Genomic DNA, 25060 nt, shown 5'->3' on the forward strand with positions numbered 1-25060 from the left:
GGGAGGGTTTATCTACACTGCAATGTAAGCTGTGGGTTAGTAGAACTTGAGTTAGCAGACCCTGAGTTTGTTAATTTAGGAGCATCCACACTCATTTGCAATCCCAGATTAGGAATTGTGGAATCCTAGGTCCCAATCTGGGGCTCCAGCATCTACACTGCATTATGTGGGCTTGAGTCCAACCACCTGTGCCCCAGACTTCCTAGCACCCTCCCCAAATATGGCCACTCTAGCCCTTTGTTAATAGTGCAGTGTGGGAAAACTTGACTGTCCAGAGTACAAAAAGTCGAGCCATGGGATTGTGGAATATTTTTGGTGGATTCCCAGAGCACTAGTCCTGTGGGCCTGTGTCTACACTGCAAAGTGATAGGGCTTGAACTCTGGGTGCAGGCTTGATGCAGACTCAGACCCTCTAGCCCCAGGGGACCTGGGGTCTAAGCCCTGGGTTAGTGTGACTTGTGTGTAGACAGAAGGTGCTTTGAACCAGGTCTCACTTAAAGCACCTTAGGTTATTTGAGCTCTGCTGTCAGTTATCAGAGCTAAGGAAACTAATGTTATTTTGACATTAGCACTGCACAGTTAAACTTCAAGTCAAGAAATTTGAAAGATAAGATTCTTTCAGCAACATTAACTTGGTCATACTGAACATACATAACATTTTATCCTTCTATTTTATTTGCTAGAGGCCTGGTTTTATTTTACAGATGCTGAGCAACTATAGTGCGCAGCTGAGTGTGCAGCACTTCTGAAAATCAGTCTCTCAATGCGTAACTTAATAGATTACTTTGTATGTTTTAAAATATCTACCAAAAATACACAGAATGGACCTGATTCTCTCATGTTTTATGCTGGTGTAGCTCTGTGGAGAGCTGCCAGTGTAACCTGGACTAACACATGGTGAATCAGACCCATTGGGCAATGTGACTATGGCCTTGGCTACACTTGCGGATTCACAGCGCTGCCGTGGCAGCGCTGTGAAGCGCGAGTGTAGTCGCGCCGCCAGCGCTGGGAGAGCTCTCTCGCAGCGCTGCAAGTACTCCACCTCTCCGAGGGGAATAGCTTGCAGCGCTGCAGGCGCTGATTACACTGGCGCTTTACAGCGCTGCACTCGCTGCGCTCAGGGAGGGTGTTTTTTCACACCCCTGAGCGCAGCAAGTGCAGCGCTGTGAATTGCCAGTGTAGCCAAGGCCTGAGTTAACATTTTTGTGGAAACATTAATTTTTGCATCTTGAGATTTCTTTACAAAAAATTAAACAGTGCAACTTTACTAATGTGTGAGCATATCTTTGTAATATGCACACATCACTGCATATAAAATATGAAATGACAAAACTATGAATGAATTTGGTACTATTCAGATGGAAAAGACATGTTGTTCCTAGAGTGAATTGCTTTGCCCACTGGCAAGCTGACTAGCAGGGCTGTCCCTAGGGGGAGTGCGGGGCCTGGGGTGGAAGTGACTGATTCGTCTCTTCTGGAACCGACTGCACCCACCAATTGTACCGGCCCGTGGGGCCCCCCAAAGTGCGGGGCCTGGAGCAGTTGCCTCAATTCACCCTACCCAAGGGACGGCTCTGCTGACTAGTGTTAATTTGTAAAAGTTCATTTGGGAATTGTTTATTATCAGTGCTTGTATATTTGCATATCTTTGTGTTGTGTAAATAAAACTGTAGCTTTTTGCCTTCCAACATTGTGTACTGCTGAGAGTATGGAGAGAAAGACAAAGGAGGCTACGCTAGCACTTAAAATTGGGCACAATCACATTGAATTGTGATGCATAGTGTCTTCTCCAATATATTTTACTTGTTGAGATACATCAGCTATGGTGTTCAGCTGTTTACATTTCAACTCTGCCTTCCATATTTTCTGCACCACCCTCTGTTGATACTCACACCTTCTTGTCAACTGCTGCGAATGGGCCACATCCACTTTGATTGAATTGGCCTCATTAGCACTACAAAAAGTAATTTTCCCTCTGTTGATATTCACCCCTTCTTGTCAACTGTTGAGAATGGGCCACATCCACCGTAATTGAATTGGCCTCGTTAGCACTGACCCCCCCCCCACTCAATAAGGCAACTCCCATCTTTTCATGTGCTGTGTATTTATTCCTGCTTACTGTATTTTCCACTCCATGCATCTGATGAAGTGGGTTATAGCCCACGAAAGCTTATGCCCTAATAAATTTGTTAGTCTCTAAGGTGCCACAAAGACTCCTCGTTGTTTTTATATCAACTCAATCTCTTTCCGATTTAGAAATGTTATTGAAGAATGTGTCCATCTCCATCATTTAAGTTCTTACATTAAAATGTAAATTAGTGCAATTATAAGAAATTAGCATTTAGTAATACCAAAGGGAATGTTATATACAATTCTTTCACTATTATTATATATACTCTGACTATACGCAGTATCTGGCGCACTTGTGGATTTCCCACAGACACTTGTGTGGGCTTCTGTGAATCTAAATATGATTCATTCAGAAATGTAATTTTTCTCTCCACTGTGTCATGGAGCTCTTTGAGCTTTTCCTGTGAGCCCTTAGGCATATACTCACACATCTGCCTATTCTCAGATTTGAAAGATGGCCAACAATGATGACTTATTAAAATCTAAATGAACGTGCATGAAATTCATGCTCTTCTAATAGAAATTCATGGGCTTTGGCATATGATGGTCAAAATTAACCATAAAGATCAATTTTTAAACCATCTCTGTGTTGAAAGAAGTGAAGTGGTCTTTTATGCTTTCAGTTCAGCATTTAATAAAATCAATCTGTAAGTGCAATATCTGTCTTTTGACTTTGCTCTATGTTTAAGGGTATCTGACATTCTATTACTAACTAGTTAGGACTGGGTACCTTTGATTGGCTGTCCACTTCTCTGAGCGAATGCATAATATTATTTAGGTTCTGTCAACTTGACTACTTTATAAGTTATCTTTTCACCCGATGCTTCCACTTACCATATGTTTGGTATCAGAAATCCTAATATTGTATACACAAGAGAGGTCTAACTACCTGATTGTTCCTGCAGAGTCTATACGCACAACTGATGGGGGGCACAAAGTTAGAACTGTGATATTAATTAGTTTTCCACCATAACCTGACTTGTCAGTAGCATGTAACTCTAAATCTACTATCTGCTATTCAAGTATTACTTTTTTGGAACAAATGTGAACAGGTTTGATTGAGCAGAACAAGGCATGTGGCATTAATGTGGATTTACTATAGCGAAGCAGGGACTTCTACAGAAAAATTGCCACTTTGTGCAGTATGGATTCTATTACTTATACCACCAGTTGTCACCATTGGCATGGTAAAACTGGTATACTTGAAGTATTAGATTTTAATTAAAATACATATTAAATTTTAATAGAAAAAACTATCATTTGATAGTGAGTTTTTGAAAGAGAAAACAAATAAAAGCCAAACGTAAGTGTGTGCATCATGTTAAGGCTCAATTTGCCTGACTTCTTATAAGTCAGATTCAGGATAAGAGGACAGGCTATCTTGAAGATGTATATTTTTCCACACATGCTGACAGACTAATCTGTAACTGACAAGAAGAGGTTTGCTCTAAATGTTTGTTAGGATCCAACAGTCTCTTTTCAAGAAGTTAGAAAGAAAAAAAATCAAGACAAAACCAGCTGGGTCTCAAGTCCATAAATACATCTTTTCTTGACATTATCCTAAACATTTCTTTTTTAAACTACATAAAAGAATCCGAAGCTTGGGCACAGTAGAATATTTCAGTCAGGAAACTGCATCTCTCTAAATTATGATAAATATAGTGAAAGAGAAAATGAATGTCTTTAACCTGCAATTTTTATTTCTCATAATAAAGGGCATCCACAAGTTTGGACATGATTCATGCACTAAATATGCTCATTCCACCACAATGGAGATGGTTCAGACTTTTTAAAATCCTTCCTCCTTTGACTTCAGACTCTCTTTGCTGGACAGCTGCAACACCATACGCTGTTGTCAGGAGACTACATTTAAAGCTGAAATTGTGTAAACTGGTAGAAAACATTACTGAAACCACTGTAGGATATATGATTAATTGAATGGAAGGTTTGACATCTACCAATTGAATTTTAATCAGCAATATTCTGATCTACTGGTCCAGAGCAGTGGGTGCCCTTCATAGGAGAGAGAAAATTAGTTACACCTTATGTGTAATTTTTATTTTTCTCATACATGAGCATCCACTGGTCTAAATATTACTCATGGAAAGGTAAATAGCACTAAGATCCAGGGAAGAAACTTCAACTGGAACACTACTGAAATTCTTTTAGGAGAAACAGAAATAAAAAATTTAATCATTTTTTGTCATTTTCATTTTATTTGCTTGCATAGTTTAAGTCGAGGGAAGCTGGAATGACCAAAACCTTTGCCAGCCAAGGAAAGAATGCCAGTTGTGTAGATTTTGGAGAAGGAATTGTAAATCCGACATGGCTGCATTATAAACCTCATTGTACAAAGCTCTGTGCTTCTCAGCCCAACAGTCTGAATGCAAACTTTTACTGAATGTAATCTGATGACCCTAGGAAGGGTCTGACTAGATGCATCTAATGGCTACCATGTTAGATCTGAGCGATAATTGAAGTGCTTCATACATTTTTTAGGATTCCCCCCTCAAGGAAGAACTTTCTCTACTCTAGTCCAATGAAGATGAACTTTAAAGACCATTTCACATGGTAAGTATTAAGGTATTTTTCTAATATTTGGACTGACGACAAAAATGTGAAACACATTAATTTGAACTGTGTTCTTTTTCACTTTGAACAAAGTCCAGATGAGGACTAAGCACCATCTTTTCATGGAAGAACTAAAGACAGGGTTCTTTAATTGACAATGTTCATATTTCACTTATTCTTCCACTTTCCATAATTGCTATAAGGAAAAAAAAATATGGGGAGGTCTCCACTAGAGGATTGATAAGGAGCTTTCTTATGCCAATGCAATTTATGAAGAAATAGGAGCTCTCAAGAGAAGGCTGACACCAGAAATCCATGGGCAGAAGACTGAATCTGTAGGTAACTGGGAATCTCTTATGGAGCACTCCCACAAGAAATGGGAGGACCCAATGCCATATGTTTGGAGTGGATTTAAACTGAAACCCCTATACCTGGTGAACAAATCTTCCAAATAGTCTTGTATGCTGTGATTATGGAATGTTTCAGAGACTTTCTATTAAAGTTAGCCAGTTCCCAGGAGTATCCATGTTGTTGAAAGCTCAGACTCTCAGGTTCTGTGCTGTAAAATCAAATCGGCAAAGATTAGACTGAGGCCAATACAGTCAGGGTCACTGATGCTTTATCTAGTCTTATTTTTCCAAATAAATTTGGTGATTAGAAGGAGATTGGAAGGGCATACATGAATACATCTGCCCACTAGAAGGAAAAGGTGTCCCTCTTCCATGCCAAGAGATGCCATCGATGAGACCAAAATACTCACCCACAATTTAGAACAACTGGAAAAGTATAAGTCTAGATACGGGGGGGGGGGGGGGAGAGAAATCACTTGTTTCACAGAGCGAAGGATGTCCTTGTTCAGCTTCTGCTTGTTTTCTACTAACAAATGACAATTGAGCATGTTGGCTTTGAAGTTTTGTCTTGTTCTGCAAGATGCCACTGTAACAGACAGGTGTGCTTCTCATGGAATGAAAGGAGTTTAGTGATCTGTGGTTCAGATTTGTATTCTGTTCCTCCTCGGCCATTCACATATACCACCATGGTCTAATTGTCCCTCTTGATGTGGAATGTCAAGGTATTCCTTGAGAATTTTGTGAAGCAGGGCTTCTAATCATTGTCAACTGCTTTGGAGGTACTATGAGTGTCCAACAGTAGAGCTAAATGTACAGGCCGAAGAACTGAAGGGTTTGGGGGTCGTGGCTTGTATGAGCAGAACAGCAACATGAGCATGAACCACAAACACTGGAAGGCAAACTACTTGAGAACAGTAAAGAGAAGAATTAAAACTAGAAAACTGGGATAATTACCATTTGAGCTTCAAGAAAAACAAGACCCTGATATAATAGCAAGGAAGGTTTACTTTTTAGTGGGTTTGGCTAATTAGGAATTGCGGCTGGCACTGGGCTATGTGGAAAGAGTTTTCCTTTTATGAACATTTTTAGCAGTAAGTCATTCAGCTAATGTAGGGATAAATGCTTTAGGGAATCTCAGCTTAGTCAACACTACTGAAACTCCTTATTTGTCCTCTCCCCAAAATGGGAGAGACTGCAAGGGAATGAAGGTGGTGGTAATACTCCAGGGTCCCCATTTGACTCTAATGTTCACGGGTATTCTATACATCATGAGTCATAAGGCTTTACAGGGGTTGCAAAACTGCCATTTTTACAACTATTCACTTTTGACCCCTTCTGTGATTGCCTTGAAGTGACAGCGGAAAGTCTTCTGACAAAGTGGAGATTGAAAGCGTTGGAGTAAAGAGCTGACAGGTGTACCGATGTTTGAGAACCTTCCCTTTCTTTAAAACGGTGTCGAGATAGACCCAGCTGCAGTAGCTTTGTCACATATGGGCACTTTCTCTTACTGCCAGATTACAGTCACATGGATTGTGCATTGCACTAGGTCCAATCCTACTGGACTCTCTGCTGCTAGCTTCCGCTATACTGCTGTGCGCAGAGTGAATGGCAGGCCCTGTAAAGTGGCAGCTTAGAGTAGGCTGCTCTGGCATGCATACTGAGGAACCTAAGAGGAGAAAAAAAAATCAGGCTATTATCCTGCAGATTTCAACTCTTGGAATGGTCTGCTGGTACAGGCAGACTGGAAATATGGGATAGACCACTCTGGTGCACTGCTGAGGGAAAACAGTGAAAAGTGTGGTTCTGATGACTGACAATCCAATAAATAAGAAGTTCCCCGCAGACCGATTAAAGGAAATGTTGCTACTACTGTACCGCTATATGCTGTGGAGAACAAAACTGCTCTCTCAGTCTGAAAAAACTATTCAAAGTGCAGTGATACAGCAGCCCACCAGAGGGAGCCTGAATTCAAAAGGTGAAAGGAAGAAAGAGGCTGTGGTGCCCCCATTGAGGTGGCATCAGTAGGTCTAACCCAGGAGTGACATCCAGTCCAGCAAATAGCCATGTATGAGAAATGTATTATTTCATGTGTAAGGTAATAAAGTAAAATCTATTGATCTGTAATGGAACAACTATTCTCTTTCAGAGGGGAAAATAAGGGAACTACATTTAAAAAGGAGGAGAGTATAATCTGATGAATCCATTCTGAGGCCAGCTATTGACACAGGATGGCAGTGCTACAAACCTCTGCCAGCAAAGAAAGGAAGGCCAAACTGAACAGACCCCATCTCAGGAGACTTTCCTAGATGTAATTGTGGGGGCAGTCTTGTGGTCTCCGTAAGAAAGCTGAGAAGCAGTAATTCAGGGAAGAGCATGGCCAAAGCAGTACCAGAAAGGGGTAGAATGGAAAAAAAAAATAGGGCTCTAGGGAGAAGCTTTCAAAAACTTTTGAAAAGTATTTCTTATAAGGAGATAAAAATAGCAAATATTTTAATACTTCAGTATCATTAGAGACAGCACACACTTGCTTCTTATAAATGTTATGTTTGCTCGGAGATGTTTTCATTTGTGTTAATGATTGCTTAATAGCATTAAAAGCCATTCTTCATGATTGGATATGGTATGTCTTAAGAGTCTTGCACATGGAAATTAGTTCTCTTGACATTAACTACTCAGGGAAAATCTGAATCTGCTCATATGCATTCATTCAGTGAGCTCTTTTAGAGCACATTTCGACCTGCATTGCATTGCAGCAGACAGAGCTTCACAGAACTTGGCCAGACTAAAGGGACAACAGGAAGTCAAAATCCCCACTTATCTGAACTGAAAATATTTACTATTGGAAGGGTGTAATTGGAGGGATCTGAGGCGAGGTTATCAGTAACGCATGCAGGAACACAGGAGGAAGAAGAGATTTCTTCTAAAAAGGAAACAGATGTAAAATATAAAGGACACATACACTTGGAGGAAGTCTGTCTGCCTCCATTTCTCTTGAATTCTTTGTGCTGTTCACTTATAACATAAGAATGGCCAGACTGGGTCAGACCAAAGGTCCATCCAGCCCAGTATCCTGTCTACTGACAGTGGCCAATGCCAGGTGCCCCAGAGGGAGTGAACCTAACAGGTAAATGATCAAGTGATCTCTCTCCTGCCGTCCATCTCCACCCTCTGACAAACAGAGGCTAGGGACACCATTCCTTACCCATCCTGGCTAATAGCCATGAATGGACTGAACCTCCATGAATTTATCCAGTTCTCTTTTAAACCCTGTTATAGTCCTAGCCTTCACAACGTCCTCAGGCAAGGAGTGCTACAAGTTGACTGTGCGCTGTGTGAAGAAGAATTTCCTTTTATTTGTTTTAAACCTGCTGCCCATTAATTTCATTTGGTGGCCCCTAGTTCTTGTATTGTGGGAACAAGTAAATAACTTTTCCTTATTCACTTTCTCCACATCACTCATGATTTTGTATACCTCTATCATATCCCCCCTTAGTCTCCTCTTTTCCAAGCTGAAAAGTCCTAGCCTCTTTAATCTCTCCTCATATGGAACCCATTCCAACCCCCTAATCATTTTAGTTGCCCTTCTCTGAACCTTTTCTAATGCCAGTATATCTTTTTTGAGATGAGATGACCACATCTGTACGCAGTATTCAAGATGTGGGCGTACCATGGATTTATATAAGGGCAATAAGATATTTTCGGTCTTATTTTCTATTCCCTTTTTAATGATTCCTAACATCCTGTTTGCTTTTTTGACTGCTGCTGCACACTGCGTGGACGTCTTCAGAGAACTATCCACGATGACTCCAAGATCTTTTTCCTGACTAGTTGTAGCTAAATTAGCCCCCATCACATTGTATGTATAGTTGGGGTTATTTTTCCCAATGTGCATTACTTTACATTTATCCATATTAAATTTCATTTGCCATTTTGTTGCCCAATCACTTAGTTTTGTGAGATCTTTTTGAAGTTCTTCACAGTCTGCTTTGGTCTTAACTATCTTGAGTAGTTTAGTATCATCTGCAAACTTTGCCACCTCACTTTTTACCCCTTTCTCCAGATCATTTATGAATAAGTTGAATAGGACTGGTCCTAGGACTGATCCTTGGGGAACACCACTAGTTACCCCTCTCCATTCTGAAAATTTACCATTTATTCCTACCCTTTGTTCCCTGTCTTTTAACCAATTCTCAATCCATGAAAGGATCTTCCCTCTTATCCCATGACAACTTAATTTACGTAAGAGCCTTTGGTGAGGGACCTTGTCAAAGGCTTTCTGGAAATCTTAGATATTAGTTTGTTGGCAAATAAAGTATCATTAATCCGTAGGACACTGGATTGTGATCTGGTCTTTTCTGTAGTTCACCAGTGCACCTGAACCCAAAGTACTTAGGCCCTGATTCAGGAAAAGCACTTACACATGTGCTTAAGTGTTGTACTGAAGAGGGATGCTTTCCAAAACTGGGACTTTAGAAAAACAACACTATCTAGTCTCAAACTACAGAAAGAAGGAGCAAGTTACTAGACAGGTCTTTCTGCTCTTTTGGTAGATTTCCCCTGGTGGTGGCAGTCATGGTCAGGCAACTAAGTCTAAGCATATAAACTGCCAAGTACCCAGGGCCGGCTCTAGGTTTTTTGCCGCCCCATGCAAAAAAAATTTTGTCTGCCCCCCACCCCAGCCCTGAGCTCCCCCCCGCAGCCACCACTGCCCCCCCCCCCCGCACACCCCCTGCTGCCCCAGCACTGGGCCCCCCCCCCCCACAAACGTGGGATCCGCTACCAGCACATGGCGGCCAAGCCCTGGCCCAGCCGCGACTCTGTCCCCATGCTGGTGGAGCTGCTGGGTGGCGCGGAGCGGGAGTACTTCCAGGTGGCGGTGTGGCTGCGGGGCGGCGCGGAGAACACAGCCCCCTCCCTGGGCTTTGCGGCGCTGCTGGTGGCCGAGGTGGATCAGTTTGTGCTCACCGCCCTCACCCCCGACATGCTGGCAGCCCAGGACCTGGAGAGCCCCCTGGACCTGCTGCTCTTCAGCCTCACCACGCCCTGGCCCAGCCCTGGCGGGCGGGAAGGCGAGGATCTCCGGCTCCGGGGCTACCTGCTCAGCACGGACGAGCCCAGCCCACCTCCTCACACTCTCCGGGAGCCCCTCGCCGCCGCAGCCCAGGCTCGGCTCCAGGAGACCCTGCTTCCCTCCCTCCCCGCTACTCACACACTCCGGGAGCCCCTCGCCGCCGCAGCCTGGGCTCGGCTTCAGGGGACCCCGCTTCCCTCCCTCCCTGGCTCCTCACACACTCCGGGAGCCCCTCTCGCTGCCGCAGCCTGGGCCCTGGAGCCGAGCCTGGGCTGCGGCAGTGGTGAGAGGGGCTCCCGGAGTGTGTGAGGAGCTGAGGAGGGAGGGGGAGCCGAGCCCGGGCTCTGGCAGTGAGAGGGGCTCCCGGAGTGTGTGAGGAGCCAGGGAGGGAGGAAAGCGGGGCCCAGGATGCAGGAAGGGAGGAGGGGTCCTGCTGCCGCTGCGAGTTCCCCGGCACGGCATTTCCCCGCCCAAGTGGGCTGTGCAGGGCGCTGCCAGGCTGGGCAGGGGGCGCGGATCCTGGCTCGCGGGCTGACAGGGCCAGTGGCTTTGCTTGCCGCCCCAAGCAAAAAAATAAAAATTAAAAAAAAAAGGGGGGGGGGCGGAGTGCCGCTCCTTAGAAAGTGCTGCCCCCGAGCACATGCTTGGAGGGCTGGTGCCTAGAGCCGGCCCTGCAAGTACCAAAAAAAGTTAAAAATCACAGTGTGGGATGCCATTACAAACTCACTTGCGAGTGGGCAAAATGTCATCCTAAATGGCTGGCATGAGCGTGGGCAGAACTGTAGAGGATTTAATTGGGAAAAGATGTTTGGAATAATTAGACGCACTGCTAGAAAAAATATAATGATACTCACATCAGAGTTAAAGCGAAGCTGACAGACATTACAGGAAATAACTTGTTTCTTCTTTGGGGGAATGGATACTCCAAATGTGTGGTTTATGACTGCTTTTTGCACAGGATCCATCTGGAGAGCAAATAATAAAATATTCAATTTACAACTTCACAGGACAATAAACAGTGCAGAAAAGGCTCAAAATAACATTTTCCCCCTGCAAGTTCCATTTTTTTAATAAACAGGAGGAAATAGTATTTCAAACCTCATAATAAAAATGATTAGATTTATCTCAAGATAGGGAATTTGTATCATGCCAGAGTTTACAAAAAAGCAACTCAGCTACCCCCATCACAGACCACTGGATAGTCTACCTCCCTTACCACCCAGAGCACCACTATCACATCAAGAGGCAAGGAGTCCATAAGTCTCTCCTGCACCATATGCTGCTTCGATAGCCACACCACTAAGCACTCCACCTCCCCCAGAAGCACTAACATTTGTTTGTCTCTTTCTTTGCAAGGAAAAGTATCAGCACTGTGGAAAGAGGGGGAGATAAGAGCCTTTGGTTTTTGTGGCACAAGTACGCTCCAGAATCATCCTATGTAGTATACGTAGCTAAGCTGGCTTTGGGATGTAAAACTAGAGATAGGAGTTTGGGGGCATTAGAGGGAGCAGGGGACAATTTTAAATCTATATTTCCCCCCACACACACACTTTCTTCCTTGGTAATAAATTCCTATTTCTTTCCTTTTGGTGGGTTGGTAGCTATTCAAAACAGGCTACCCAGTAAGCGACAGTTACCAGAGAAATCCACATCAGTGACAATGCTCCTGAGGGCCTTTTTTCTCAAGTCCAATTCCAAGGGCATATGGAAGGGGCTGCAAGTAGCAGCAGACCTGTAGCAGCTTCCCACTCACCTCACACACACAAATTAATTGGGAAAATCTTCTCTCATGGAGACATCTTTGTGAGAGGAGTTTCTTTACACACTCTTTTACAACACTTACTTGCCTGGAAAAATTGATTCATATTCCTCAAGGATTTCCAAAATAGAATTGATGAGTGATACAATCCAAGAGAATATTCAAGTAATGAGTACTACCCAGGAAGTGTTTAAAAATGACTTTGCACCAATTAAAGATGTAGCAGTTACCATACCAGAGAAAATGCTTTGACACTGAGAAAATAAGACACACTTGAGACAAACTGAAAACATAAAGTGTCTGAATCCTGAGCTTGACAGAGAATTCTCAAGAACTGGAACTAAAGAAGCCTTTCCTAAGTATCAGAACTCCTGCTGGATATCAAGCTTGCCTCCATTGGCAACTGAGAAGCCTGAAGGATTCCAGACAGCTCTATTGGTACCTCTGCTAACTCTGAGGAACTTGCTCAGGGTATTGAGGGGAAAAAATTATAATTGTTATCTCACATTTGTATCATGGTAGCAGCCATAAGCACCAGTTAAAAATAAGGCCCCATTGTGTGAGCCACTGTAAAAATACAAAGTAAAATGTAGTCCCCACCCCAGTTTAGAATAATGTATTTTACTTCTATATCTATACGTGCTTATACGTGATTAATTTATTTAAAGATAAGCATAGGTCTGGCAAAAATGGGGAGGAAAAATAGTGGTCTACAATGAACAAAGTTTAAATTTCCTAACTTTGTTTAGGGTTCCTACTCTTGGGGGAATTCTGTGTCACTGCACATGTGCACAATTCATGTGACGCACAGAATTTTTTTTTCCCCTGCAGAAAATACATTCTTCTGGAAATGTGCTGCAGTTACTCCTTTTGCCCACCAGGGGCCACTGTGGCACCAGAACAGCCCCAGCTTTGGATAGGGAAGAGACAGAGGCTGCCTTCCTCACAGCGCCCTATGGTGGGGCCAGGTCGGGAGGCACAGGATATGGGGGGGATGGACATCATGGGGGACATGGGGCTTCAGTGGGGTCACAGACTGGAGTTCAGAAGTGGGGGGGGACAGACTGGGGTAGGGGCTGAAAGGGATTGGGAGTGCAGGGACTCATGGAGAATGGAGTGGCTGAGTGGGGGCACAGGGACACATGGGGAGGGGGGGGTGCAGGGACACATAGGGGAGGGGTGTCTGAGTGGGGTTGCAGGACCACATGGGGATGGAGGGAGAGGGATGCAGGGATACATAGGAATGGGGAAGGGAAGGGTGGCTGAGTGGGGGTGAAAGGACACATTGGGATGGAGGGGTGCAGAGACACATGGGGACAGGGGCAGATATGCCTGACTGAATGAGAGAAGGTAAGGGTCAGCCAGGGTCTGCATGGTGAAAGCTCCCTAATAATCCCTTCCTGCCCCCAAAAAACCTGTTCCATACTTCTCCCACCCACATCCAACAACCCTCCAAGTTCACACCCTGGCTCTTTGCCAGCAATTACTTCCTTCTCCCTCATCTCCTCTGTTACCCCCGACTCCCCCAAGCCTTTGCACTACTTCTGAGGGGTGCAGGAAATAAGTTTCTGTATTGAAGTTTAAATGAATTATTACTCACAGTTCTGTATTGATATGCCTAGTAAGGAATCTATTTGTCAAAAAACATTTCCTGAATCTTTTTTGTTGTCTGTATTGTTACAGACATCGTTGCTGACAAGTGTTTTGAAACAAATTACCAAAATAATTGAAACTGGTGTGATTATGCAGTTAAATAAAATCTGCAGAATTTTGCAGAATTTTAAAATATTGTGTGCCGAATTTTTAATTTTTTGATGCAGAATTCCCTGAGGAGTAATTTCTCATCGCAGGAGGGAGTAGTTTGATTTTTGCTAAAGGGTTATATTTTTCTTGCAGATTATTTTTCAGTCTCAGCAGTGATTTTCTTGCTACAATAATATACAAAAGAGCCATATGACTAGGATGATGCAAAGCTTGCATTTGACATTAAACTTAATTTGATAAAGAGACGGGGGAAGAAAGTTGAAGTTAGTTATTCTTTAGATCAGGTTTTTGCAGTGAATTAGCTACTTCCAGATTTTCTGAAGCTGGTGGCTAAATATTCTAGTTATCCCCCTTAAAACAATTTTGATGCTTCCGGAGAAAGAAAACTGCATTAGTGAGGATTTTCTTAATATAAACACATACATACATGTGCACACATACATACATACATTCAAGAAATATCTTTTGTAGCATAGCTAAGAGGTTTTCTATTACGTAACACTTAACTGATGAATAACTTTTTGGAATATAGTGAGATGCTGTCCCCATTACCTCCAATCCAAAAAAAGGGTTTTGTAAAGTTCATAGCTAGCATTTATCCTTTTGGGAACTGTGATGTAATGTTTACCTGCTTTTGATAGTAAATACTGTATTTCACTGCCTTAAGAGTCATAGAAACAAAAATAATTAAAAAACAAATGCAGCTCAACTACAGCGGATTACTTTGTTATAAAATGATACTACAACATTGTCAAAGAAGAGCAACAAGAAAAATAATAAACTATAAAGCTTGAATAAAACATCATTGAAACATAGGGCTGGAGGGGACTGTGAGAGATCATTTAGTACAGCCCCCTGCACTGAGGCAGGACCAAGCTAACCTAGATCATCTCTGGCAGGTGTTTGTCTAACCTGTTCTTAAAAACCGTCAGATATTCCACCACCTCCCTTGGTAAATTGTTCCAGCACTTCGTTATCCTGACAGGAGGTTTTTCATAATATCTAACCTAAATCTACCTTGATACAGATTAAGCCTATTACTTCTTGCCTACCATTTCCTCTCTCTAACAGCCCTTAACATATTTGAAGACTTATCAAGTCCCCACCCCCCAGTCTTTTTTTCTCAAGACGAAACATGCCCAGTTTTTTTCCAACATTTCCTCATAGGTCAGGTTTTCTAAAACTTATTTTTATTGCCCTCCTCTGGACCCTCCAATTTATTCACAACTTTCCTAAAATGTGGCATCCAAACTGGACACAATACTTCAGCTGAGGCCTCACCAGTGCTGAGTAGAGTGGGACAATTACCTCCTATGACTTACGTACCACACTTCTGTTACACCCCAGAATATTAGCCTTTTACAACTGCATCACATTGTTAGGTCATATTCAATTTATGATCCACTATAGCCCCTAGATTCTTTTCTGCCTGCCTAGCCATTTAATACCCATTTTGTATACGTGCATCTGATTTTTTTCCTTACTCAGTGTAGTGTTTCTTTATTGAACTTCATGTTGTTGATTTCAGACCAATTCTCTAATTGGTCAAGATCATTTTGAAATCTAATCCTGTCCTCCAAAATGCTTATCCTGCCCTTGAATGGTGATAGACTCTGGACTGACCCCTGGAGGTCCCACTAGATACGCCCTTCCCAGTTTGACAGCAAACAATTGCTAGCTACTCTGAGTATCTTCTTTCAACTAGTTGCATACTCATGTTATAGAAATTTCATCTAGACAACATTTCCCTAGTTTGGTTACGACAATGTCATGTGGGACTGTATCAAAATGATTAGAATGGAATAACCTCCCAGTGTTTCCAGAATACAGTGACAATGCTTAAGAATAACTCCAAAGCTAGAAATTAAGTAAAATTAAATACATTAAGCAAATTAAATAAAAATTAGTAAAACAATTTCTATTTCTGAACTCTACCCCTTATTGCATCACTCTACAAAATAAGCACACTGTAGCAGAATGCTGATCTAAAGAACAGGATACGGAACTTCTGCATCCCAAACTTTTTGATCATTCATTGTATAATATTAATCTAGCAGAAACATATATGAGATCATATTTAGAATTTTGCTCCTGTATCAAATTTGTTGGGATGTAACTGACATTTAAATGTTTGTACTTAATGCATTAGTATTTTAGCACAACGTATGTTTTGCTTTTTCAATTAAACAGCTAGACTTGCTAATCTAGAACAGAATAGTTTAGTGATTAAAAGTACCTCAACCCGTCTGAAGTGTCTGAGATCAGAAAAAAGGAACAGTGAAGAAAACACTTATCTGCAGATCTACTAAAAAAGTAAAACCAGCAGCGATTCTCCTATGTACTCCAGATAATAATCCACAGATTAACATTAGGCAATTAGCAGTTTAGAAACTACAACACAGATTATGCATAAAATCTCAAATTCAAACAGATACAGCAGCACAAGGACAAACTCTCGTGAACAATACAGAGCACCCAGCCTCCAGAAGCTACAGCTCAAGATTCCCAGGGGAGTAGTTGATGATCTTTCCCAAAGAGAGGAACTGAAAGCAGCCTGGTCATGATTAGAATTCAAGAAGGTGGAACATTAACAATTAATAGGATTTAAATATGTCAGAAACTAGGCTGGATTACAGCATGTTTGAATAGTAACATAGTATCTGTCTGCCAGAAGGTTAATGCTGTGGGGTAAACTGATCTGGGATCACTAAATAAAATTAGATACATGTCGTTTTGAATAAGGGTGTAATTTGCTGATTTAGGTGGTGTTTGTAACTCATGGAAGCTCTGCGGTCTATCAAGTTCCAGTAGTTAAGAATGTTTTCTGTAAGAAAGATGAACATCCGATATATATTATATCGGCTATAAATACAAGAAACAATCTAGCATCTGGATGCTTATTATTTGGACTATAATATGAGCTACAGGCATAGTAAAGAGTTAATAGATTTTGCACTGAAGGTGGGTGGTAATGATATTGAAGATTAAAAACCTTTTCTATTTCATTCTTTTATTGCAAATGCATATATGAAATAAAGGGGAAACCATTTGGGTTAAATAAAACTAAGCAGAAATAATGCCAAAAGCTTAAACCACACTCAAGCCTTTACTGCAAACCCATAATAACCTGAGCAATCCTTACTCACGCTATTAGTTCCAATGAAATCACCGTGACTACCTCTTGAGAGCACAGATTATTAGATTTGAGGGGATTGCAGCACTGGTCACTCATTTTTTCCCCCTCTACACCTCCTGATTTCAGCCGGGACCAGAATCAGGAATATCCTCCTGATATTTACCTTACATTTATATAACTCCTTTCATTTCAAAGGCTCCCAAGGTGCTTCACAAAGTACATGGATAGCTGTCAGAAATGCAGTCATTTCTGGGGTGGAGGGAAGCAACAAAAAAGTCATGGTAAATTACAGACCAGTAAGAAGGAGGAAAGGAAATGTTTGGTCAATAACACCAAAACAAACCCTACTGTTATACAATATATCAGGATCTCTGTTATTCATATATAGCAAAGAGAACTTTTTGTGCAATATGCACACACAGCTGCACAGAACCCTGTTTATGTACCTCAAAGGTGAAGAGCTGAGTTGAGCCTGCCAAGATGTGACCCACTTTTGTTCCAAGAAATCTAGGTGTTTCCAAACCTTTTGCTTCAGCTAAGCTACCAAATACTACAAGATTAGCTATTCTTGCGAAATTACAAATCTACCTGTTCTTATGGATTTAAACTCTCTGACAATTTGTAGTTCTGAAGCTTGGATAAGTATCTGGATGCCTATCTGAAAGGAAACTTTTGATTTTTGCCTATTACTAGAGAGGTATTGGTAATAAAACAAATCTGGCAGTCATCCAGCTTTGGGTGTATATTGACCTAGAGATGTGGCTGCCATTTTTCTCCACTGACTAACTCTGGCACCAGCCTGGCCCAAGAACTCTCCTTTTCCTCCCATCATTTATATCCATACCTCTGTAAGGCATCCATGTATTCTGCTGCCACTACTCCAAACTGATGAAATTTTCACCCAAACCTTTTCTCCTCTCACCTCAATGATTACAATTTCCACATTGATGCCTCTCCAAGTCTTGACTCTTCTGCCTCCGATGCCTGTCTTCTCTCACATCAGAAATACTGCAATTCATACTCTAACAACGCCATAGGCTCTCCATTCAATTCAAAATTGCCATCTGGTTTTTAAACACTCCTTGGAGTTGCTACAAATTATGAGAGACCCTGAGCGACATTTTGAAATTGTGTGCAAGGAAACTGGTTGTAAACTATATGTTGATAAGCGGGTATAAAAGTTTAAATTGGTATAACTTCTGACTCAATATGTGTTCAAAATCTGGGAGCCACCAATCGAGATGCCTTTTCTCCCATCCTGCTCTCATAAAAGCCTTTTAAAAATCTACAGCTAAAGCAACTAATAATTGATTTGCAGGCACAATCAGCTCTACTGCTTTATAAACGCAATCTTGCAATGTTTTCCATTTATGAACTGAGACAGTGTATCACACATAATTACCTACCCATCGGTAAGGCACGGGTTTACGTTTTAAATGCTGGTATTTATACAAACCCATTTTAGACAACTCTTCCATTTTTTTCTTTTATTATTTAAAATAAATAGTTAGGCAACCAGTAACAAGCAAACTCATAGGGTCAGATCTAGTCTATTTTTCAACTTCTCTCTAGAGCACTAGGCTTGATGCCAACATGATTTCATTCTGCATTTCAACTTTAAACCTCTTCAGGAGAGGTGGACATGCTGCCATGATGAAGAACCACTATATATGGGAGCTTAATTCAAATTCTGTCATATTAACACCCTCTCAAACCATCTCTCTCCCCAGTACTCTACATATTTTGATAACTGATAAGAGTTATGAAGATAGACACATTTATTCAAAACAGAGCACACATTTAAAATGTCCACTGTAAAAATCACAGATTGACAGTAGAAAAAGTTGAATGTGAAAACAATTAAAATATTAGGCAAATAAATACTATTCCACCCCAGTCCTCTGCTCAATGATAAATTATGCACTTCGGCAAGAATCATTTACAATTCTCTACTACTACTACATTTGTCACAATACACAGTATATAACATATACACATGCTTAGAGAAATGTTGCTATAACCTTTGTCACTGGGTCAAAGCCAAGTGTAATTTAAGATTCAACTGAACAGTGTGTTATAATATTTTTTTCTTGCTCATTTTACATTACCAGACACCCTGGAGTCAGCACTGATGACACTCATTGTTTTTGATTTTGAAAACCATCAATGTTCTCTGCTGTAGTATGCCCTGCTGGTGTATTGTAAAATGTTTTGGAGTTGGAAAAGTCACACATACACACACAACTGGTGGGGATTTGAGGTAAGAGACAGCTTCCTCAAAATCCCTAGCAGTTGACTGCAAGAACATGAGAATAGCCAATTCTAGAAGAAAGAATAGTGACTCCTAATTATGGTCATCTGTGATAATCTTGTCACCTCATTGAGGGGTGCTCCTAACATCATCATCTTTATATAGCTATTATGTGCTTTGATTCCTTAATTACACATAGTATCAGCACAGAGGGTGAAACCCTAGTTTCACTGAAGTCAATGGCAAAACTCCCATTGATTTCAGTGGGGCCAGGATTTCATTGGGAGATTTATCTCTGCCATCATTATTGTTTTTCAGTACTGGCCTTGCTTTTCCTGTGAGCGCACAGGTAGGGTGCAGTTTGCAACCCTTGCCCTGAGAGGGGCAGAAGTGCTTGAGGTAGAAATCAGAGTTGAGGGATGGTTTTATCAATATCATTGTATGTCTTCCTCACCCCCCAGTGGTTCCCATGATGGGAGAAACTCTGAACTCTGTCGGTGAACCCTATAGCATTTGCCCCAAATCAGCACTGATCACTTTGTGAACTGTGCCAGCAAGTTCCAGGTGTGGAATAACATGTGTGGCTGTGACCCCCACTCTGGGGCTTCTCACTGGCCTGGGGATTGTAACCTGGGCTCTATCAGTGAAACTGAGCCCAAAATAGTCTAATAAAATGACAAATTTAAAAAGCATATAATAATTCATTATTCCCCATTTGCTGATGTGCCAGACAGTACAGAAATACACCAAAAACTATGTTAAAATTATGTGCAGTGTCCAGACAGAGAAAATTCAGAGTTCAGGGACTGTTAGGATGGAGCAGAAACCTGATTTGTTACTGTCCTGCAGTGTTCCCAGAGCTGGGAGTGTCTGTGCCCCAAATGTTACACAGTAATGGTAACTGAGGCTAGATTAGAAATTTCAATTCTTTACCTTCTCCCTTCTGGCAGTGTAAATTAGGCCTTTATAATTTGTTTTGAATTCTGCATTATTTTTATTAGCAGCCATGAGTACTAGGTTGAGTATTTGGCATTGATTTTCTGTCTCCCAACCGTACCATTTAGGCTCCCCTCCCTTCCCTTTGCCTATATGGAGAGGGGAGGCTGTGCCCACAGAAATGGGGAGTACTGCCTCTGTAGCATGTTTTCCCATGAAAACCCCTTTTTGGTGGATTGATGGGAAACAGGCAGGCTTGGATGGAGCAAGACAAAATCTGTTTCTACTCCACCAGATTTTCCTTCTACCTGCTTAAATCCACAGGGTGCAGCAATGGAGGGTACTGCAAGCAAACTCTTCAGTAATGTATGGGTTTGTGGATTTTAAGGCCAGAAGGGACCATTATGATCATCTTGTCTGACTTCCTGAGTAGCACAAGCCTTTGACCCTCATCCAGTGGAGAGTTACCCTTCCCTACTATGAAATCCCATAACTTGTGGTTAGCCAGAGCACTGGTTTTTAGAAAGACATCCAATCTCCATTTAAAAGTTCCAAGTGATGATGAATTTACCACCTCCCTCAGGAAACCATTCCAATGACTAATTACCCTCACAATTTAAAAGTTGAGTCTTATTGTTAGTATAAATTTTTCTTACTTCAACTTCTAGCCAGTGAAACTGGTGCCTATCTCTCTTAGATTGAAGGGCAGCCTGAGTACCACACCTTCTCCATGCGTAGGTACTTCTAGATTGTAATCACATCACTTCTTAACCCTCTCTTTGTTAGGCTAAATAGATTAAGCTGCTTAAGTGTCTCATGATAAGGCATCTTTTCCAGACCTCAGATCATTTTGTAGCTTTTCTCTAATACCTCTCCAGTTTTTCCATCATCTTTTGTGAAGTGTGGACACCAGAACTAGACAGTATCCCAGTAGCAGTTTAACCAATACTGTAATATTTTCCTGGCCCTAATCAATATGCCCCTGTATCTTCATCCGAGGATTGTATTAACCCTTTTGGCCACAGCCTTGCACTAGGCGCTAATGTTCTCCATCACCATCATGGTCACTAATCCTTCTCTGCCACCCTGTGCTGAGACCTAGGGATTTACTATCATTCACACTGTTAGACCTTCCTTTACCTGACCCTGAAAGATGTTATGAACAGATCATACAAGGAGAAAATAACCAGATGAGATCGCCATCTCTATGGCGGTGCCTTGAAAAACTCTTGAGATGTTATTCTAAGATGCCTACTATTCTCCATCTCATGCGTTAATTTCCACCTCACTCCTACCTCTCTCTTTTTTTCCTTCTAATAATAGTCTGACTCAAACAAATATAATCTTGCAATGCTTTGCTACGCCCAGTTTGGCAGCCTAAGCGTAAGGCCCAACAGCCTGACTTCAGTAAAACTTTGCATCTCAGAAATCAGCCAAGAAAAAGGTTTTCAGAGCAAGGCATGTCAAATTCCCTACCCAAGGAGTGGCTAGTTGAGTAGTGCACCATTGCCAACTCTCTACCCATGGTCTGTCAAGAATTGAACTACAATCAGACACAAAAGTTATATTTTCTGATCTTTTGCTATTCTCTTTCTTTTCTCCCTTTATGTGTGTGTCTGTCTTGTTTTGTCTGAAAAATAAACAAGTTCAGACTTTAATAAAAAAAAAAATAAACTGTCATCTAAAACTAGATCTCCTTCCTGCTCCCTCCAGCAACGAGAGTTAAGAAACATTCAAGCAAGGGATTAGGCCTTTAAAAAACTCTACAGAGACAGATTCAGAAACTCAGAAAAATGCACATTTATGGGAATTTATTTTTTAATTACTATTTTGGGGGGAGGTTGACTGTTCTCTCTTCCCCCCATTCATTATTTTTGTATGTGTTTAATAAAGGCTAAAAATAATTTCTTGTTTGGTGCTGTTCAGTGTGGGAACTGAGCCCCTGGAAAGAATATGCTCTGCACACATACTACTGGTGCTGTAAAAAACAGAAAGTAATGAAGAGGATAATTTTAAAAACTATAATAAACTAAACCGCTTGTCTGTTCTTTACAAAGATCCTGGCTCAAACTATTAAGAATCAGAAGGACACTCCACAGGAAAAGTACTGACAGAGGGCCCAGGCCCCTATGCAGGATATTCTCAGGAGGGGAGCACTGTTCTCTAAAAAAAAAAAAACCCTGGGTTTATAATGTCAGTGACAACTGATCTTTAACTGGAGGATGGTATTCAGGATACCATCCTGAACTGTTTACATGACAGGTTCCCCTTATGGCAGGAAATGTTACATTTCAGATAAGACTGCTGGTTTGAAGCTGATGTAAACAACCTAAAAGATGCTGAAGACACTTCAGGATAAGTGCACTGACAAAAGAGATTTCACCCAGAGAGAGAGAAAGAAATTGGTGAATTTGAGACTAAAAGTTTCCTTTTTATTGGAAATGGAATCCAGCTTGAGAGTATTAAGTTAACAGCTTCTCTTTTAGCTCAGCCAGCGTACACCACTGCTATTACATTAGTGTCTGTATGGAAAATATACAGGACTGTGAAATGCAAACTAGTAAAGACAAGTCAGAAATTCAAGGGAGGAAGCTCTAATGGTGAGCATAAGTTTGGGAATATGGAAATCTGGGATCTACTAGGGGCTCTACTGACTCACCATTTAACCTTAGGCAAGTCACTTAAACTCTATGCTTTGTATTACTCATCTGTAAAGTGAGGGTTATAGTATTTACAACCTCACAGAGATGTTGAGAAGGCTATTTAAAGTGTTTAAAGCACTTTATGATCCTCTGATGAAGATGTTATGTAACTGTTATTTATTATTACTGACGCTGTTACTCAAAATCTGCTCACATTTGGAAAAAACACACCTATTTTTGCCTCCAGATCTGGGGTGGGGGTGGGGGTGGGAGGGGGAATGAAATCATGTTACTGTTTCTAAGACGTGCAAGAAGTCAAATTCTTACTCAAAATGTGTCTCTTTATATTAAATGTTTAACATACACTGAAAGCAGAGTTATTCTGGTTACAGTGAGTCTGTTAGAATGAGACAAGAAAATCTACATGAAAAAATGCTGATGTGAGGGGAAGCAAATGTGGCTCTAAGCCCCCTTTTCATCTCCCCTGAACTTGGAACTGGCTGGGGATTGAACAATCCCTTTCCCTAGAAGAGGGCTGCTCTAAATTGTGCTAGCTGGAGGAATCCCCTCTCACCCCCAGAATGCTCATGGTATGAAGGATAGAGGGTGTGGGAAGTACAGACTTTATGCCATCTCTGGATGATATGGAAATTCCCAGCATCCCCACCAAAGCAGCTTTAAGTCCCCTTTGTGATGCTGAGCCGTACAAAAGAATTTAGGCTGGGCCAAGTATGTGGGGAAGGAAAAAGACATGAGAAGCCTAATCTTTACTGGCCAACTCTAACACTGCTACTTTTCATATACATATAAAATACAATAGCTAGAGAGAGGAAACAAGTAGGGCTGTCAAGTGATTAAAAAAATTAATCGTGATTAATTGCACTGTTAAACAATAGAATACCATTTATTTTAAATATTTTTGGATGTTTACTACATTTTCAAATATGTTAATTTCAATTACAATACAGAATACCAAGTGTACAGTGCTCACTTGATATTTATTTTTTATTACAAATATTGGCACTGTAAAAAACTAAAAAATTGTATTTTTCAATTCTCCTCATACAAGTACTGTAGTGCAATCTCTTTATCATGAAAGTTGAACCTACAGATGTAGAACTATGTACAAAATAACTGAATTCAAAAATGAAACAATGTAAAACTTTATTGCCTACAAGTCCACTCAGTCTTACTTCTTGGTCAGCCAATCACTCAGACAAACAAGGTTGGTTACAATTTGCAGGAGATAATGCTGCTTGCTTCTTGTTTACAATGTCACCTGAAAGTGAGAACAGGCGTTCACCTGGCACTGTTGTAACTGGCGTTGCAAGATATTTACGGGCTAGATGCGCTAAAGATTCATATGTCCCTTCATGCTTCCACCACCATTCCAGAGGACATGCTTCCATGCTGATGATGGGTTTTTCTTGATAATGATCCAAAGCATTGCAGACTGACGCATGTTCATTTTCATCATCTGAGTCAGATGCCACCAGCAGAAGATTGATTTTCTTTTTTGGTGGTTTGAGTTCTGTAGTTTCCGCATCAGAGTGTTGCTCTTTTAAGACTTCTAAAAGCATGCTCCACACCACGTCCCTCTCAGATTTTGGACGGCACTTCAGATACTTAAACCTTGGGTTGAGTGCTGTAGCTATTTTTAGAAATCTCATATTGCTACCTTCTTTGCATTTTGTCAAATCTGCAGTGAAAGTGTTCTTAAAACGAATATGTGCTGGGTCATCATCTGAGACTGCTATAACATGAAATATATGCAAAATGTGGGTAAAACAGAGCAGGGCACATACAATTCTCCCCACAAGGAGTACAGTCACAAATTTAATTGATGCATTATTTTTTAACGAGCATCATCAGCATGGAAACATATCCTCTGGAATGGTGGCCAAAGCATGAAGGGGCACACGAGTGTTTAGCATAACTGGCATGTAAATACCTTGCAATGCCGGCTACAAAAGTGCCACGTGAATGCCTGTTCTCACTTTCAGGTGACATTGTAAATAAGAAACAGGCAGCAGTATCTCCTGTCAATGTAAAGGAACTTGTTTGTCTTAGTGACTGGTAGAATAAGAAGTAGGACTGAGCGGACTTGTAGGCTCTAAAGTTTTACACTGTTATGTTTTTGAGTGCAGTTATGTAACCAAAAAAAAAAAATCTGCATTTGTAAGTTACACTTTCACGATAAAGAGATTGCACTTCAGTACTTGTATGAGGTTAACTGAAAAATAGTATTTCTTTTATCATTTTTACAGTGCATATATTTGTAATCAAAAATAATAATATAAAGTGAGCACTGTGCACTTTGTATTCTGTGTTGTAATTGAAATCAATATTGAAAATGTAGAAAAACATTCAAAAATATTTAATACATTTTAATTGGTATTCTATTGTTTTAAATGCGATTAACTCAAAAAAAAGTAATCGTGATTAATCGC

General features: G+C 41.1%; 1 protein-coding gene across 4 annotated transcripts in view; it reads right to left on the reverse strand.

Annotated features, from left to right (window-relative positions):
• ZNF385B (zinc finger protein 385B) overlaps positions 1 to 25060 on the reverse strand; it is a 230306-nt gene that overhangs the window by 45440 nt on the left and 159806 nt on the right. For 3 of the 4 annotated variants that reach the window (XM_065413603.1, XM_065413602.1, XM_065413604.1), the window contains one exon: positions 10977 to 11087. In XM_065413603.1, coding sequence (XP_065269675.1) covers positions 10977 to 11087 — 111 coding nt within the window. Of the gene's footprint in view, positions 1 to 10976; positions 11088 to 15424; positions 15453 to 17682; positions 17694 to 25060 lie in introns of all 4 variants that reach the window. The other variant, XM_065413601.1, reaches the window with a different exon arrangement.

Source organism: Emys orbicularis, chromosome 11, assembly GCF_028017835.1.
Source record: "Emys orbicularis isolate rEmyOrb1 chromosome 11, rEmyOrb1.hap1, whole genome shotgun sequence".
In the NCBI taxonomy this organism is placed as follows: domain Eukaryota; kingdom Metazoa; phylum Chordata; order Testudines; family Emydidae; genus Emys; species Emys orbicularis.